Here is an 18,591-nt window from a genome sequence, read left to right as displayed (position 1 = left end):
GGGTGCCCGTACTGGTCTGTACTGGTTTGGACTGGTCTGTACTGGTCCGTACTGGTTTGGACTGGTTTATACTGGTCCCAGCTCATACTGGTCCATACTGGTTCATACTGGTCCATACTGGTCCGTACTGGTCCATACTGGTCCATACTGGTCCATACTGGTTCATAATGGTCCATACTGGTCCATACTGGTCCATACTGGTCCATACTGGTCCATACTGGTCCATACTGGTCCGTACTGGTTTGTACTGGGACCAGAACCCCAAAAGCACCAAAAATTTCGCACCAAAAACCGGCAAAATTGGGGCAAAAATGGGGAATTTTCACCCCAAAAATTGGGGATTTTAACCCCAAAAATTGGGAATTTTAACCCCAAAAATTGAGAATTTTTTCACCAAAAAATGGGGATTTTTCCACCCAAAAATTGGGAATTTTAACCCACAAAAATGGGGAATTTCCACCCAAAATTGGGAATTTTACCCCTAGAAAAATGGGGAATTTTCCACCCAAAAATTGGGAATTGTAACCCCAAAAATGGGGAATTTTCCACCCAAAAATTGGGAAATTTCACCCAAAAAAATGGGAATTTCCACCCTAAAAATTGGGGATTTTAACCCAAAAATTGGGAATTGTTCTGTCCAAAAATTAGGACTTTCCACCCAAAAATTGGGGATTGTAACCCCAAAAAAATGAGGATTTTCCACTCCAAAAATTGGGAATTTCCACTCAAAAATTTGGGACTATTAACCCCAAGAAATGGGGAATTTTCCACCCAAAAATTGGGATTATTCCACCCCAAAAATTGGGAATTTCCACCCCAAAAAATGAGATTTTTTCCACCAAAAAAATGGGATTTTTTCCACCCAAAAATTGGGAATTTTAACCCAAAAAATGGGAACTTCCAGCCTAAAAATTGGGGATTTTAACCCAAAAATTGAGGATTTTTCCACCCCAAAAATTGGGAATTTCCACCCCCAAAAATGAGATTTTTTTCCACCAAAAAATGGGATTTTTTTCCACCCGAAAATTAGGATTTTTCTGCCCAAAATTGGGGAATTTTCAAGTAAAAAATTTGGATTTTTCCACCCAAAAAAGGGATTTTTTCCACCCTAAAAATTGGGGATTTTAACCCAAAAATTGAGGATTTTTCCACCCCAAAAATTGGGATTTTTCTACCCCAAAAATTAGGAATTTCCACCCAAAAATTGGGGATTTTCCACCCAAAAAAATGAGGATTTTCGGCCCCAAAAATTGGGAATTTCCACTCAAAAATTTGGGACTTTTAACCCAAAGAAATGGGGAATTTTCCACCCAAAAATTGGGATTATTCCACCCCAAAAATTGGGAATTTCCACCCCAAAAAATGAGAATTTTTCCACCAAAAAAAAATGGGATTTTTTCCACCAAAAAATGGGAATTTCCACCCTAAAAATTGGGGATTTTAAACCAAAAATTGGGGATTTTTCTACCCAAAAATTGGGATTTTTCCACCCCAAAAATTGGGAATTTCCACTCCAAAAAATGAGATTTTTTTCCACCAAAAAAGGGGATTTTTTCCACCCAAAAATTGGGATTTTTCAGCCTCAAAATTGGGGATTTTCCACCCAAAAATTAGGAATTGTTTTGTCCAAAAATTGGGATTTTTCCAACCAAAAACTGGGAATTTTTCACCAATAAAATGGAGATTTTTTTTCACCAAAAAATGGGGATTTTTCCACCCAAAATTGGGAATTTTCCACCCAAAAATCAGAGATTTTCCACCCAAGAATCAGGATTTTTTAAATAAATAATTGAGGGTTTTCTGCCCAAAAATTGGGACTTTTACACCCAAAAATTGGGACTTTTACACCCAAAAATTGGGAATTTTACACCCAAAAATTGGGAATTTCTGCCAAAATTTCCACAAAATTTTCACGGAATTTTACTGAATTTCTGCATAAATTTTGTGCAATTTTTGTCGAATTTTTGAGGATTTTTTTCTGAATTTTTTGCCCATTTTTATTGGATTTTTTGTGGGATTTTTCACAGAATTTCCACCAAAAAATTCATTAATTTTTTCGTGGAAATTTTGCCTCGATTTCCATGTATTTTCACATATTTTGATGAATTTTTCAGCGATTTTGGCCAAATTTTAGCGTATTTTCACCAAAATTTTAGCGTATTTTCACCAAAATTTTAATTTTTTCCCACCTGGGTGGAAAATCCCAGAATTTCCCCCCCAAAAAAACCCCAATTTCCGCAGAATTTTTGCTGAATTGTCTCGGAATTTTCGTGAAATTTTCCTGGATTTTTTGTGGAAATTTTCCTGGAATTTTTTGTGGAATTTTCCTGGAATTTTTTGTGAAATTTTTGCTGAATTTCTGCCAGAATTTTTGCAGAATTTTCACTGAATTTTCACTGAATTTTCACTGAATTTTCACAGAATTTTCACTGAATTTCTGTGGATTTTTAAGGCAATTTTTGGGTGGAATTTTCATGAAATTTTCACAGGATTTTTACTGAATTTCTGCTGGAATTTTCACTAAATTTCCGTGGAACTTCTGCCAAAATTTTAGCTGAATTTCAGCTAAATTATCGCTAAATCTCTTCTGAATTTTTTGCCCGTTTTTGTAGGAATTTTAGTGGGATTTTTTCACAGAATTTCCACAAAAAATTTCATTACCTTTTCGTGGAAATTTTGCTTGAATTTCCATGGATTTTCACCAAATTTTCCCGTATTTTAATGGAATTTTCACTGAATTTCTGCTGGAATTTTAACAGATTTTTGGGTGGAATTTTCGCTTAATTTTCATTGAATTTTTTCTGAATTTTTTTCTGAATTTTCTTGCAAAAATTTAATGAAATTTTTGTGGAAATTTTGCTTAAATTTCCATGTATTTTCACCAAATTTTCGCTTATTTTGATGGAATTTTCACTGAATTTCTGCTGGAATTTTAGCGGATTTTTGGGTGGAATTTTCACTGAATTTTCACTGATTTTTTTTCAGTATTTCCCCTCAAATTTTTGTAAAAAATTTCATAAAATTTTTATAGAAATTTTACCTGAATTTCCATGTATTTTCACCAAATTTTCGCATATTTTGATGGAATTTTCACTGAATTTGTGCTGGAATTTTAGCAGATTTTTGGGTGGAATTTTTGCTGAATTTTCACTGAATTTTTTCCGAATTTCTTGCAAAAATTTAATGAAATTTTGGTGGGAATTTTGCTTGAATTTCCATGTATTTTCGCCAAATTTCCGCGTATTTTGACGGAATTTTCGCGTATTTTCACCAAATTTCTTTGCTTTTTGACCTAAAATTCTGGAATTTTTTCCCCGCAGTCTCGGCCCGTGCCCCGGATTTGTTCCCGCTGTCCCCGTGCGGCGCCAGCTCCCTGTTCTCCGTCGGCTGCGTCGCCGTCGGCTTCGTGCCGGAGCCAGTCGGCTTCGCCTGGAGCGACAGCCGGAACCAAAGCGTGGCCGGCGCCGCCTTCCCGGCGCTGCCGAGTTCCGGAACCTTCCTGGCGGCCTCGCGGCTGGGCATGGAGCTGGAGGAGGGGAAATCCCGGCAGCCCTTCCGCTGCCAGGCCCGGCACGCCAAGGGCAGCCGCAGCGTGGAGGTGTTTAACCCAGGTGAGAAGCCAGAAATGGGGGGGGAAAAGTGTGGAAAACGGCCCAAAAAAATGGTGCGGGTGTGCCCAGAAATGTCCCAAATGATGCCGTGAAAAATGGCCTGAATACCCTAAAAAATGTCCCCAAAAAATGTTCCACAAATTTTACAAAATTTTCACAAATTTCCCCCAAGTTTTCACAAATTTCCCCCAATTTTCACAAATTTTCCACAAATCTCCCCAAATTTCCCCAAAATTTTCACAAATTTCCCCGAATTTTCACAAATTTTCACAAATTTCCACAAATTTCCCCGAATTTTCACAAATTTCCCCCGAATTCTCACATATTTCGCAAAATGTTTCCCCAATCTCTCCAAATTTTCACAAATTTTACAAAATTGTCACAAATTTTCACAAATTTCCCCGAATTTTCCCAAAATTTCACAAATTCCCCCCAATTTCCCCAGATTTCCCCCAAATTTCCCCAAATTTCCCCAAAATTTCCCCCCAAATTTCCCCAAATTTTCAGAAATTTCCCCAAAGTTTCACAAATTTCACAAAATTTCCCCAAATTTCCCCCGAATTTTCACAAATTTCCCCAAATTTCACAAAATTTCCCCAAATCTCCCCAAATTTTCACAAATTTTACAAAATTTTCACAAATTTTCCCAAATTTTCACAATTTTTCCTAAATTTCCCTGAATTTTCACAAATTTTACAAATCTCCCAAACTTTTCACAAATATTACAAAATTTCTCCACATTTCCACAAATTTTCCCAAAATGTCCCCAAATTTTCACAAATTTCCACAAATTTCCACAAAATTTCACAAAATTTCCCCAAATTTTCACTAATTTCCCCAAATTTCCCCCAAATTTCTCCCAAATTTCACAAATTTCTCCAAATTTCCACAAATTTTCCCAAAATTCCCCCAAATGTCCTCAAATTTTCCCAAAATTTCACACATTTCCCCCAAATTTCCCCAAATTTTATCAAATTCTCACAAATTTTGCCAAATTCCCCCGAATTCACCCCAGTTTTCCCCCCGCAGGCCCCGGCGCCGCACCGCCCTCCTCGCCGTCCCTCACCCTGTTCCCGCCGTCCCGCGAGGAGTTCCAGGGCCCCTACCGCAACTCCACCCTCCTCTGCCAAATCCGCGGCTCCCGGCGCGGCCTCGGCTCCGCCCCCATCCGGTGGCGGCGCAACGGCGCCCCCGTCAGCGAGGGCGTGGCCCACGAGGGGCCGGTTCCGGAAGGTTCCGGCGTCTTCGTGGCCGGCAGCCGGGTGGTGGTGACGGAGGCCGAGTGGGAGAGCGGCGTCGTCTTCACCTGCCAGGCCGGGGAGGAGATGAGGAACACCAGCAAGGCCATGGAGTGCGGATGTGAGTTTTTTGGGGAGAAAATTGAAAAATTTGGGGTTTTGGGTCATTTCAGGGTGAAATTCCCGTAGAAATCGAGAAAAAAATGGGATTGGAGGAGGTTGAGTTGAGTTGAGTTGAGTTGAGTTGGGTTGAGTTGGTTGAGTTGAGTTGAGTTGAGTTGAATTGATTGGGTTGAGTTGAGTTGGGTTCAGTTGAGTTGAGTTGAATTGAATTGGTTGAGTTGGGTTGGGTTGAGTTTGTTGAGTTGAGTTGGGTTGAATTGATTGAGTTGGGTTGAGTTGAGTTGGGTTGAGTTGAGTTGGGTTGAGTTGAGTTGAATTGATTGAGTTGGGTTGGGTTGAGTTGGGTTGAGTTGAGATGATTGGGTTGATTGAGTTGGATTGAGTTGAGTTGGATTTGGTTGAGTTGAGTTCAGTTGAGTTGAGTTGAGTTGAGTTGAGTTGAGTTGAGTTGAATTGAATTTATTGAGTTGGGTTGAGTTGAGTTGAGTTGGGTTGAGTTGAGTTGAGTTGAGTTGAGTTGAGTTGAAGTGATTGAGTTGGGTTGGGTTGAGTTGAGTTGAGTTGAGTTGAGTTGAGTTGATTTGAATTGATTGAGTTGGGTTGGGTTGAGTTGGGTTGAGTTGAGTTGATTGGGTTGATTTAGTTGGATTGAGTTGAGTTGGATTTGGTTGAGTTGAGTTCAGTTGAGTTGAGTTGGGTTGAGTTGATTGAGTTGAGTTGAGTTGAGTTGAGTTGAGTTGGGTTGAGTTGATTGAGTTGAGTTGAGTTGAGTTGAGTTGAATTGAATTTATTGAGTTGGGTTGAGTTGAGTTGAGTTGAGTTGAGTTGAGTTGAGTTGAGTTGAATTGATTGAGTTGGGTTGAGTTGAGTTGGATTGAGTTGAGTTGGGTTGAATTGATTGAGTTGGGTTGAGTTGGGTTGGGTTGGGTTGAGTTGGGTTGAGTTGAGTTGGGTTGGGTTGAGTTGGGTTGGGTTGAACCAACCATTTCTCAACCCCAACACCCATTTTTGGGTAAAAACCACCCAAATCATCAAGAAGGGTCTTCCAATTGACAATGGTCAACACCAATGATTTTTTTTTTATAAAAACACCCAAAACCATCAAGAAGGGTCTTCCAGTTGACCCATACTCAACATCAATGATCGTTTTGGGTGGAAAAGACCCAAAACCATCAAGAAGGGTCTTCCAAATGACAATGGTCAACACCAATGGTCTTTTTGGGTGAAAAAGACCCAAAACATCAAGAAGGGTCTTCCAGTTGACCAATACTCAACCCCAACACTTATTTTTGGGTAAAAACCACCCAAACCATCAAGAAGGGTCTTCCAGTTGGCCAATACTCAACACCAATGATCGTTTTGGGTGGAAAAGACCCAAAACCATCAAGAAGGGTCTTCCAATTGACAATGGTCAACACCAATGGTCTTTTTGGGTGAAAAAGACCCAAAACATCAAGAAGGGTCTTCCAGTTGACCAATACTCAACACAAATGATTTTTTTTTATAAAAAACACCCAAATCATCAAGAAGGGTCTTCCAGTTGACCCATGCTCAACACCAATGATCGTTTGGGGTGGAAAAAACCCAAAACCATCAAGAAAACACTTCCAGTTGACCAATACTCAACCCCAACACTTATTTTTGGGTTAAAACCACCCAAACCATCAAGAAGGGTCTTCCAATTGACAATGGTCAACACCAATGGTCTTTTTGGGTGAAAAAGACCCAAAACATCAAGAAGGGTCTTCCAGTTGACCAATACTCAACACCAATGATTATTTTGGGTGGAAAAAACCCAAAACCATCAAGAAGGGTCTTCCAGTTGACCAATACTCAACCCCAAAACCCATTTTTGTGTAAAAACCACCCAAATCATCAAGAAGGGTCTTCCAGTTGACCAATACTCAACACAAATGATTTTTTTTGGATAAAAACCACCCAAACCATCAAGAAAACTCTTCCAGTTGACCCATGCTCAACACCAATGATCGTTTTGGGTGGAAAAAACCCAAAACCATCAAGAAAACTCTTCCAGTTGACCAATACTCAACCCCAACACTTATTTTTGGGTTAAAACCACCCAAACCATCAAGAAGGGTCTTCCAATTGACCCATGCTCAACATCAATGATCATTTTGGGTGGAAAAGACCCAAAACATCAAGAAGGGTCTTCCAGTTGACCAATACTCAACACCAATGATTGTTTTGGGTCAAAACCACCCAAAACCATCAAGAAGGGTCTTCCAAATGACAATGGTCAACACCAATGGTCTTTTTGGGTGAAAAACACCCAAAACATCAAGAAGGGTCTTCCAGTTGACCAATACTCAACACAAATGATTTTTTTTGGATAAAAACCACCCAAACCATCAAGAAGGGTCTTCCAGTTGACCCATGCTCAACACCAATGATCGTTTTGGGTGGAAAAGACCCAAAACCACCATCAAAACCCTTCCAGTTGACCCCCAACCCCTTCCCCCCGCCAGACGACGCGCCGCTGGCCGCCGGCGAGATCCGCGTGGAGCCGGTGCCGCCGCCCTTCGCCGACGTCTTCCGCGAGCGCTCGGCGCGCCTCACCTGCCGCGTCTCCAACCTGCCGGCGCCGGCTGAGGGGCTGGAGGTGACGTGGCTGGGGGAGGACGGCCGGGCCTTGGCCACGGCGACGTCGGCGCCGGCCATCCAGGCCAACGGGATGATGGCGGCCGAGGGCGTGGCCGCGGTGGCCACCGAGGCCTGGGAGTCCGGGCAGGTCTTCACGTGCCGCGTGTCGCACCCCGAGCTGCTCTACCCGCGGGAGGTGACCTTGAGGAAGGCCGCGGGTGAGTTTTGGGGGGAAAAGTTGCGAAATCGCGATTTTTTTGCTCGAAAATGTCGAAATTTAGGGGTTCTGGAGCGAAATTTGAGGTTTTTTACCTTAAAGTTATGGGATTTTGGAAGGAAATCCCAATTTTCGCCGCAGTTTTCCGATGTTTCGGCACAAAATCGGAAAATTTCGGCACAAAATTCAAAAATTCAAAAATTTCAGCTCAAAACTGAGCAATTTCAGCGCAAAATTCAAAAATTTCGGCACAAATTCAAAAATTCAAAAATTTCAGCTCAAAACTGAGCAATTTCAGCGCAAAATTCAAAAATTTCGGCACAAATTCAAAAATTCAAAAATTTCAGCTCAAAATTGAGCAATTTCAGCGCAAAATTCAAAAATTTCAGCTCAAAATCCCAAAAGTTCACATTTTCAGCCCGAAATTCAGAGTCTTACTCCAAAATCCTGGGATTTTAGACCAAAATTCTGAGATTTCAGCTCAAAATCCCAAAATTTCAGCACAAAATTCAAGAATTTTGTCGCAAAATTCAGAATTTCAGCACGAAGTCCCAAAAGTTCACATTTTCAGCCCAAAATTCAGATTCTTACCCCAAAATTGTGGGATTTCTGCCCAAAATCGCAATATTTCACCTCAAAATCCCAGGATTTCAGATCAAAATAGAACAATTTCAGCACAAAATTCAAAAATTTCAGCACAAAATCCCCGAAGTTCACATTTTTAGACTGAAATTCGGATTCTTACACCAAAATCCTGGGATTTCAGCTCAAAATTCCAAAAATTTCAGCAAGAAAGTCCCAAAATTTCAGCCTAAAATCATGATTTCCACCCCGAAATCCCAAAAGTTCATATTTTCAGCCCAAAATTCAGATTCTTACCTCAAAATCCCAAAATTTCAGCTCAAAATCCAAAATTTTGGCACAAAATTCAAAAATTTTGGTAAAAGCTTGAAAAATTTCAGCCCAAAATCCCCGAAGTTCAAATTTTCAGACCGAAATTCAGATTCTTACCCCAAAATCCCAAAATTTCAGCCAAAATCCCCCAATTTTCACCTCAAAATCCCAGAATTTCAGCTCAAAACCCCAAAAGTTCACATTTTCAGCCCAAAATTCGGATTCTTACTCCAAAATCCTGGGATTTCAGCCGAAATCCCCCAATTTTCACCTCGAAATCCCAAAATTCCAGCCCGAAATCCCAAAATTTCAGCTCAAAATTCTGATTTTCACACCAAAATCCCGAAAGTTCACTTTTTCAGCCCAAAATTCAGATTCTTACTCCAAAATCCTGGGATTTCAGCCGAAATCCCCCAATTTTCACCTCAAAATCACGGCATTTCACCTCAAAATTGCAAAATTTTAGCTCAAAATCCCAAAATTTCGGCACAAATTTCAAAAATTTCACCACAAAATCCCAAAAAATCTCATTTTCAGCCCAAAATCCCAGGATTTCAGCTCAAAATCCCCCAATTTTCACCTCAAAAATCCCAAAATTTTGGCTCAAACCCCCAAAATTTCGACCCAAAATCCAAAAATTTCAGCCCAAAATCCCACATTTATACCCCCAAAATCCCAAAACCCGTTGGGATTTTGGGGTGAAAAATGGGGAGATTTGGGGTGAAAAAAGTGGAGTTTTGGGGTGGAATTTTTTTGGGATTTTGGGGTAAATTTATTGGGATTTGGGATGGGGTTTTGGGGTGGAATTATTGGGAATTTTGGAGTGAAAAATGGGAGGTTTTGGGGTGGAATTTTTGGGGTGGAAAAAGTGGAGTTTTGGGGTGAAATTATTGGGGTTTTGGGGTGGTGTTATTGCAATTTTTGGGGTGAAAAATGGGAGGTTTTGGGGTGGAATTTTTGGGGATTTTGGGGTGGAATTATTGGAGATTTTGGGGTGGAATTTTTGGGGTGGAATTATTGGAGATTTTGGGGTGGAATTTTTGGGGATTTTGGGGTGGAATTATTGGGTTTTTTAGGGTGAAAAATGGGAGGTTTTGGGGTGGAATTATTGGGAATTTTAATGTTGAAAATAGGGGGTTTTGGGGTGGAATAATTGGGGTTTTTTGAGGCAAACAATGGGAGGTTTTGGGGTGGAATTTTTGGGGTGAAAAATGTGAGGTTTTGGGGTGGAATTATTGGGGATTTTGGGGTTGAAAATGGGGCATTTGGGGTGGAATAATTGGGGATTTTGGGGTCGAAAATGGGGCATTTGGGGGTAGAATTATTGGGGTTTTGGGGTGAAAAATGGGCGGTTTTGGGGTGGAATAATTTGGTTTTTTAGGGTGAAAAATGGGAGGTTTTGGGGTGGTATTATTGGAGTTTTTGGGGTGAAATAAATGGGGGGTTTTGGGGTAAAAATGGAGGTTTTGGGGTGGAAATTTTGAGTTTTTGGGGTGGAATTTTTGGAGATTTTGGGGTGGAATTATTCGAGATTTTGGGATGAAATTATTGGGGATTTTGGGGTGAAAAAATGGGAGTTTTTGGGGTGGAATTTTTGAGAATTTTGGGGTCGAAAATGGGAGGTTTTGGGGTGGAATTTTTGGGGATTTTGGGGTGGAAAATGGGCGGTTTTGGGGTGGAATAATTCGGTCTTTTAGGGTGAAAAATGGGAGGTTTTGTGGTGGGATTTTTGGGGTTTTTGGGGTGGAAAATGGGGAGCTTTGAAGTGAAAAAAAATGGAGTTTTGGGGTGAAATTATTGAGATTTTAGGGTGGAATTTTTGGGGCATTTTGAGGTGGAAAATGGGGAGCTTTGGGGTGAAATTATTGGGGGTTTTGGGGAGAAAAATGGGGGTTTTGGGATGGAATTATTGCGGCAAAACTAATAGGATTTTGGGTGAAAAACGCGTTTTTTTTGAGGAAAAAAACCCAAACCACTTTAATCCCAACTAAATTTCCTTTTCCTCACAGTCCCGGACGCGTCCCCGCCCTCCATCTACCTGCTGGCCCCGCCCCCCGAGCAGCTCCGCCTCCACACCTGGGCCACCCTCACCTGCCTGGTGCGCGACTTCAACCCGCCCGACCTCCTCGTCCAATGGCTGCAGGACGGCCGGCCCCTCCCACCGGGCCGCGCCATCACCTTCCGGCCACGCCCCGACAACGGCCACGCCCCTTCCGGCCACGCCCACCTGGCCGTCAGCACCTTGACGGTGCCGGCGCGGGATTGGGAGGGCGGCGGCGTCTTCACCTGCCTGGTGGGGCACGAGCGGCTGCCGCTGCGGCTGGCGCAGAGGTCGCTGGACAAGGCTGCCGGTAAACCCGCCAACGTCAACGTTTCCCTCATTTTCAGTGATGCCCTCAGCGGTTGTTACTGAAAATTGGGAGTTTTTCCCGAAAATTGCACTTTTTTAGCTTCGAAAATAAAGGTTTTGCAAAAAAAAATGGCGATTTTTCGCTCAAAAATGCGATTTTTTGACGTGGTTTTAACCCAAAAATCGAGATTTTGTAAAGAGTTTCGAGTGTGTTCCTAACAAAATGGGTTTGATGCAAAAAAATCGATTTTTTCCCAAAATTTGGATTTTTTCACTCAAAAAATGCCATTTCTACCATGTTTTCCCACCAAAAATGCGATTTTCCCCACCAAAAATACAATTTTTCTCAATATATCATTTTTTCCCAAGTTGACCAATATTTTCCCCAAAATTGCCATTTTTCCCCCCAAAAATCCCATTTTTCCCATCAAAAATTGCCAATTTTTCACAGAAGTGTTCCACTTTTTCTCAGAAACTCATTTTCCCCAACAGACCAATTTTTCCCCAAAAGTTGCCATTTTTTTCCCAAAATCGCCACTTTTTCACCCAAAACCACCAAAATTTCCTGCCAAAACTTGATCATTTTCAACCAAAAATCCAGTTTTTCTCAGAAACCAAATTTCCCCCTAAACCCACCAAAATCCCCCCAAAAATCCCCAATTTTTCCCAAAAAATCCCCACTTTTCCATTCAAAAAACCCATTTTTTCCCCAAAAAACCCATTTTTCCCCAAAAATCCCATTTTTCCCCAAAAAACCCCAATTTTTTCCCAATCTGGCCCCTTTTTGCCCCGATCCGGCCCCGTGTGGGGGCGCGAGCGGCGGCCGCTGGACAAGGCTGCCAGGAAACCCAAAAACCTCAAATTTTTCCTCATTTTCAGCCACGCCCTCAGTGGTTGTTACTGAAAATCCGATTTTTTTCCCCAAAAAAATGCACTTTGGTAGAGAAAAATAAAGGTTTTGCAAAAAAAAAGGGCGATTTTTCGCTCAAAAATGCGATTTTTTGACGTGGTTTTAACCCAAAAATCGAGATTTTGTAAAGAGTTTTGAGTGTGTTTCTAACAAAATGGGTTTGTTGCAAAGAAATTATTTTTTTACCAAAATTTGGATTTTTTCACTCAAAAAAATGCCATTTCTAGCATGTTTTCCCACCAAAAATGTGATTTTCCCCACCAAAAATAACATTTTTCTCAATATATCATTTTTTCCCCAAACTGACCAATTTTTCCCAAAAAGAACCGATTTTTTCCCAAAATCGCCACTTTTTCACCCAAAAAATTCGATTTTCCCCATCAAAAATCACGAAATTTTACCCAAAAATTTTCACTTTTTCTCAGAAATGAATTTTTCTCCAATAGACGAAATCTTTCCCCAAAATCTGAATTTTTTCACCCAAAATTCCTATTTTTACCCCCAAAATTTGTCGTTTTCCCCCCAAAAAATGCCATTTTCCCTACAAACCAAATTACCCCCAAAATTCCCAATTTTTCCCAAAAATTGCCGATTTTTCACCCAAAAAATCCCATTTTTCCCACAAAAAAATCCCCATTTTCACCAAAAAATCTGATTTTTCTCAGACTCACATTTTCCAAAAAAATCCTATTTTTTACCCCAAAATTTCCACTTTTTCACCAAAAAAATCCAAATTTTCTCACCAAAAATCCACATTTTCACCCCAAAAAATCTTGTTTTCATTAGAAAACAACTTTTCCCAAAAATCCCAATTTTCCCCCCAAAAATCCCAACTTTTCCCACCACAAAATGCTCAATTTTCACCCAAAAATTTCCCTTTTCCCCTGTTTTTCTCCCCAAAAAAATTCATCCTTTCCAATTCCAGACCCAAAATCCCCCAAAATTGCAAAAAATCGACAAAATTCCTCATTTTTTCCCCAAATCCAGCAAATTTCCCCCAATTTCCCCCCAAATCCCAATTTTTTGCCCCAAAATCCCAAATTCTTTCCCCAAAAATTACAAAAATTCCATAAAATTCCAAAATTTCCCAAAATTAAGGAAATTCCCCCAATTTCCCCCCAAAATCCCCAAATTTCTTCCCCCAAATTTCCATTTTTTTGCCCAAAAATGGGGAAATTTTGACCCCGAATTTTTGGGTCCAAAAGCGCCGATTTTGGGTCAATCCGGGAGGGGCGGCGGCCACCAGGGGGCGCTGCAGGGCGGGGGATTTTGGGGTAAAAAATCCCAAATTTTGGGTGAAAAAAATCCCAATTTTGGGTGTAAAAAAAATCCCAATTTTGGGGATAAAACCCCCAAATTTTTGGGGTGGAAAACTTGGGATTTGGGGGCTTAAATATCCCAAATTTTCGGGCAAAATTTTCAGGATTTTAGGGTAAAAAATCCCAAATTTTCGGTGGAAAAAAATATCAAGATTTTGGGTGTAAAAATCCCTTTTTTGGGGGGGGGGAAATCCCAAATTTTGGGGTAAAAAAGTGCGAATTTTGAGGATAAAACCTCTCAATTTTTGGGGTGGAAAACTCGGGATTTGGGGGCTTAAAAATCCCAAATTTTTGGGCAAAAATTTCAGGATTTTAGGGTAAAAAAATCCCAAATTTTGGGGTGGAAATTCAGGATTTTGGGGTAAAAAAATCCCAAATTTTAAGGTTAAAAAAAATCCCAAATTTTGGGGCAAAAAAATCGGGATTTGGGTGTTAAAAAAATCCAAATTTTGGGGCGAAAAATTCCTAAATTTTGCAATAAAAAAATCAGGATTTAGGGGGTTAAAAAATCCAAATTTTGGGGTGGAAAATCCTAAATTTTTCAATTAAAAAATCAAGATTTTGGGGCAAAAAATCCCAAATTTTGGGGCAAAAAAAATCGGGATTTGTGGGTTAAAAAATTAAAATTTTGGGGTGAAAAATCCTAAATTTTGGGGCAAAAAAATCAGGATTTGAGGGTTAAAAAAATCCCAAATTTGGGGGCAAAAAAAATACCGGGATTTGAGGGTTAAAAAATCTGAATTTTGGGGTGAAAAATCCAAAATTTTGGGGCAAAAAAAAATCAAGATTTTAGGGTTAAAACATCCAAATTTTGGGGCGAAAAAAATCTCAAATTTTGGGACAAAAAATATCAGGATTTGAGGGTAAAAAAAATCCAAATTTTCGGGCAAAAAATCTCAAATTTTGTGGCAAAACCCCCAGGATTTAGGGGTTAAAAAAACCAAATTTTGTGGCAAAAATATTGGGATTTGACGGTTTAAAAATCCAAATTTTGGGGCGAAAAACTCCTAAATTTTGCGATTAAAAAAATCAGGATTTAGGGGTTTAAAAATCCAAATTTTGGGGCGAAAAAAATCGAGATTTGGGGGTTAAAAAAATCCGAATCTTGGGGCTGAAAATCCTAAATTTTGGGGCAAAAAAATCAGGATTTGAGAGTCAAAAAATCCAAAATTTGGAGCAAAAAAATTGGGATTTGAGGGGTTAAAAAATCCCAAATTTTGGGTCAAAAAATCCCAAATTTAGCGGCGAAAAAATCCAAAATTTTACACCTTCAACACCCAAATTTTGCCTTAAAATCATGAATTTTTGGGTCAAAACCCCCCAATTTTTGTACTAACCCCTAAAATTCTATTTTTTTTCAAATTTTTAATGTTTTTTTTTCCCGTTTTTTCCCGTTTTCGCCCCATTTTGCAGCCCTGCTCGCCGGCGCCGCCCTGGAGGAGGACGAGGATCTGCGCAGCCTCTGGGCCACGGCCTCGACCTTCATCGTCCTCTTCATCCTCAGCCTCTTCTACAGCGCCACCGTCACCCTCATCAAGGTCAACTGCGCCAAAATCCCCCGATTTTCACCCAAAAATCGCTTCTGTCCCCGTGGATTTATCTCGAAAATTGAGGATTTTAGGGCAAAAAATCTGATTTTTTTTGGCCATTTTTCAGCCCAAAATTCCAATTTTTTGCCTGATTTTACACCCAAAATTCCAATTTTTTACCAGATTTTATACCCAAAATTTCGATTTTTCCCCCCAAAAATTTCAAATTTTTCTGCTGTTTTTCAGCCCAAAAATCCGATTTTTTATATGATTTTACACACAAAAATTCCAATTTTTTCCCAGATTTTACACCCAAAAATTCGAATTTTTTTTCCCTGATTTTACACCCAAAAATTCAAATTTTCCTCCCTGATTTTATGGACAAAATTTCCAATTTTTCCCCCAAAAAATCCAAATTTTTCTCCCATTTTACACCCAAAAATTCCAATTTTTACCTCATTTTATGCCCAAAAAACCCCAATTTTTTCTGCTCTTATTACCCAAAAATTCCAAATTTTCAGCCCAAAAAATTCAAATTTTTCTCCCATTTTAGAGCCCAAAAATTCCAATTTTTTTCCTATTTTTACATCCAAAAATTCAATTTTTTTCCCCTGGTTTTATGGCCCAAAAATCCCCTTTTTTTCACCCAAAAATCGCTTCTTCCCCCGCGCATTTAGCTCGAAAATTGACGATTTTAGGGAAAAAAAATCTGATTTTTTTGGCCATTTTTCAGCCCAAAAATTCCAATTTTTTATCTGGTTTTAACACCCAAAATTTCGGTATTTTCCCCCCAAAAATTCAAAATTTTCTGCTATTTTTCAGCCCAAAAATTCGATTTTTTTTCCCTGATTTTACACCCAAAAATTCCAATTTTTTTCTTGATTTTATGAACAAAAATTCCAATTTTTCCCCCAAAAAATCCAAATTTTTCTCCCATTTTTCAGCCCAAAAATTCCAATTTTTTCCCCTGATTTTACACCCAAAATTTCGATTTTTTTCCCCCTGATTTTATGGATAAAATTTCCGATTTTTTCCCCCTAAAAATTCCAATTTTTCTCCCATTTTTCAGCCCAAAAATCCAATTATTTTCCCATTTTTACCCCAAATAATCCAAATTTTTCACCCCATTTTTCCCCCAAAATTCCCATTTTTTTCCCTTTTTCCACCCAAAAAAATTCCGATTTTTAACCCTTAAATTTCAGGCAAAAATTCACATTTTTAGCTCCAAAAAATCCAATTTTTTTCTGTTTTTATAGCCCAAAAAATCCAATATTTTTCCCCATTTTTACATCCAAAAATTCAATTTTTTTTTCCTTGTTTCACACCCAAAAATCCCAATTTTTTTCCAGATTTTTCCCCCCAAAAACTCCCAAATTTTTTTTCCTTTTCCCACCCAAAAAAATTCCGATTTTTAACCCTTAAATTTCGGGCAAAAATTCACAATTTTACACTCAAAAAATCCAATTTTTTCCCCCATTTTTACATCCAAAAATTCAATTTTTTCCAGATTTTTCCACCAAAAAAAATCCCATTTTTTCCCCCAAAATTCCCAATTTTTTTTTCCCTTTTTCTACCCAAAAAATTCCGATTTTTAACCCTTAAATTTCGGGCAAAAATTCACATTTTTAGCTCAAAAAAATCCAATTTTTTTTGCTAAAAATTCTGATTTTTTCTTTTTTTCTCATTTCAGGTGAAATGACCCCAAACCCGGAAGTGCCGGAACCTTCTGGAATTTTCCCAAATTTCCCAAAATTTTCCCTTCCCCTCCCCCCACCCTTGTAAATATCCCCCAAAAACCCCAAAAAATAAAGAAAATTTTCATTTTTTTAACCAAAATTTTGTTGTTTTTTCTTTGGGATTTCGGGGAATTTTGGGGGGGAAAAATTTGGATTTTTTAAAAATAAATTTTGGGGGAAAATTTGGGGTTTTTTTAATAAATTTTTGGGTTTTGGGGGAAATTTTGGGGATTTTAGGGGAAATTTAGGGGTTTTAAAATAAATTTTTGAATTTTTGATGAAATTTTGGGGTAAATTTTGGGGTTTTTTTAATGGATTTTGGGGTAAATTTGGGGGTTTTTAAAAAAATATTTTTATTTTTGAGGAAATTTTGGGGGAATTTTTGGGTTTTTAATGCATTTTGGGGTAAAATTTGAAGTTTTTAAAACGGAATTTTGGGGTTTTTTGATGAATTTTGGGGTGAATTTTGGGTTTTTAAAATAAATTTTTGCATTTTCGAGGAAATTTTGGGGAAATTTTTTTTGTTTTTAATGAATTTTGGTGAATTTGGGGTAAAATGTTGGTTTTTGGGGTTTTTTTAAAATTTTTTTATTAAATTTTGGGAGAAAATTTGGGGTTTTTTAAATGAATTTTGGAGGATTTTAATAAATTTTGGGGGCTTTCAAATTAATTTTAATTTTTGGGGGGAGAAATTTGGGTTTTTAAAATAAAATTTTGGGGATTTGGAGGAAAATGTTTTTTGTTTTTTAAAATAAATTTAATTTCGGGGCAATTTTTTGGTTTTTAAAATGGATTTTTGGGGAAATTCGGGGGTTTTAAAAAGAATTTTTGCTGGGATTTTGTGGAAATTTTGGGGAAAAATTTGGGATTTTAAATGAAATTTTTTTGGGAAATTTTGGGGTTTTTTAATAAATTTTAGGGGGGAAATTTTGGGGTTTGAAAATAAAATTTCAGGATTTTGGGAGGAAATTTTGGGATTCTTAAAATAAATTTGGGGTGGTTTTAGTTTTAAAATAAAATTTATTAAAATTTATTTAAAATTTATTTAAAATTATTAAAATTTATTTTAATTTTTGGGAAATTTTGAGGGATTTTTAATTCATTTTTCGGCCACCAGGGGGCGCAAAATCCCCCAAAATTTGAGCCAAAAAACCCCCAAAATTGAACAAAAAAAAAAACTTCTAAAATTGGATTAAAATGACCAAAAATTTGGGGGAAAAAAGTCCCAAATTTGGGAAAAAATCAACGAAATTGAAACAAATTCTCACAAATTTGGGAAAAATCCAAATTCGATCAATTCCCCCAAAAATTGGTCCAAAAAGCCCCAAAAATTTTATTTTAAACCCCAAAATTCTGTCAAAATTTTAAAAAATCCCCAAAATTTGGGTAAAATCCCAAAATTTCAACGTTTTTCCCCAAAAATTTGGTGGAAAATCCCCAAAATTGAATCTTAAAACCTCAAAATTTGATCAAATCCCCCCAAAATTTTTCTCCAAACCCCAAAAAATTGAATCAAGACCCCAAAAATCCCCAAAAATCTCAAATTTTTATGGATTTTACCCCCAAATTTTCCATTTTTGGGGTCATTTTTTAACCAAAAATTCAATTTTTTTGGTCATTTCACCCCAAAAATCTCAAATTTTTGCTGAATTTTCCCTCAAATTTCCCAGTTTTTGCTCAAGTTTTTGACCCAAATTTCACTTTTTTGATCAATTTTTTACCAAAATTGAGATTTTTAAGGGGGGAATTTTGGGGTTTTTGTTTGATTTTTTTTTGAGGGGTTTTAGAGCCAAATTTTCCTCAAAATTCCCCAAAATTTTTCCCCAAAATATTTTTCAAGAAAATCCCAAAATTTTTCACCAAAATTTCCCTAAAAATCCCCAAATTTCCCCTAATTTAAAAAAAAATAATTCCAATTTTTTTCCTCAAAAAAAATCCCCAAAATTCATAAAATTCTCTCCAAAATTTCACAAAAAAATCCCCAAATTTTCCTTTAAAAATCTTAAATTTTTTTCTATTTTTTCCCTGATTTTTACCCAAAATTTTGTCTTTTTTTTTCTCAA

General features: G+C 38.1%; 1 protein-coding gene and 1 gene segment (V, D, J or C); both read left to right on the top strand.

Moving 5' to 3' along the window:
• Positions 1-18,591, top strand: part of LOC135288831 (immunoglobulin epsilon heavy chain-like) — a 77,790-nt gene that overhangs the window by 24,155 nt on the left and 35,044 nt on the right. The window lies entirely within an intron of this gene.
• Positions 1,979-16,592, top strand: LOC135288822 (Ig mu chain C region-like). The segment is given in 6 exon segments: positions 1,979-3,611; positions 4,641-4,970; positions 7,459-7,791; positions 10,694-11,035; positions 14,677-14,801; positions 16,483-16,592. Coding segments are annotated over 6 exon segments (1,533 nt in total).

Source organism: Passer domesticus, chromosome 36 (genome assembly GCF_036417665.1).
Source record: "Passer domesticus isolate bPasDom1 chromosome 36, bPasDom1.hap1, whole genome shotgun sequence".
NCBI classification, from domain to species: Eukaryota; Metazoa; Chordata; class Aves; order Passeriformes; family Passeridae; genus Passer; species Passer domesticus.
Note: the sequence above shows the minus strand (reverse complement) of the source record. Positions and strands in the feature narration are given on the sequence as shown.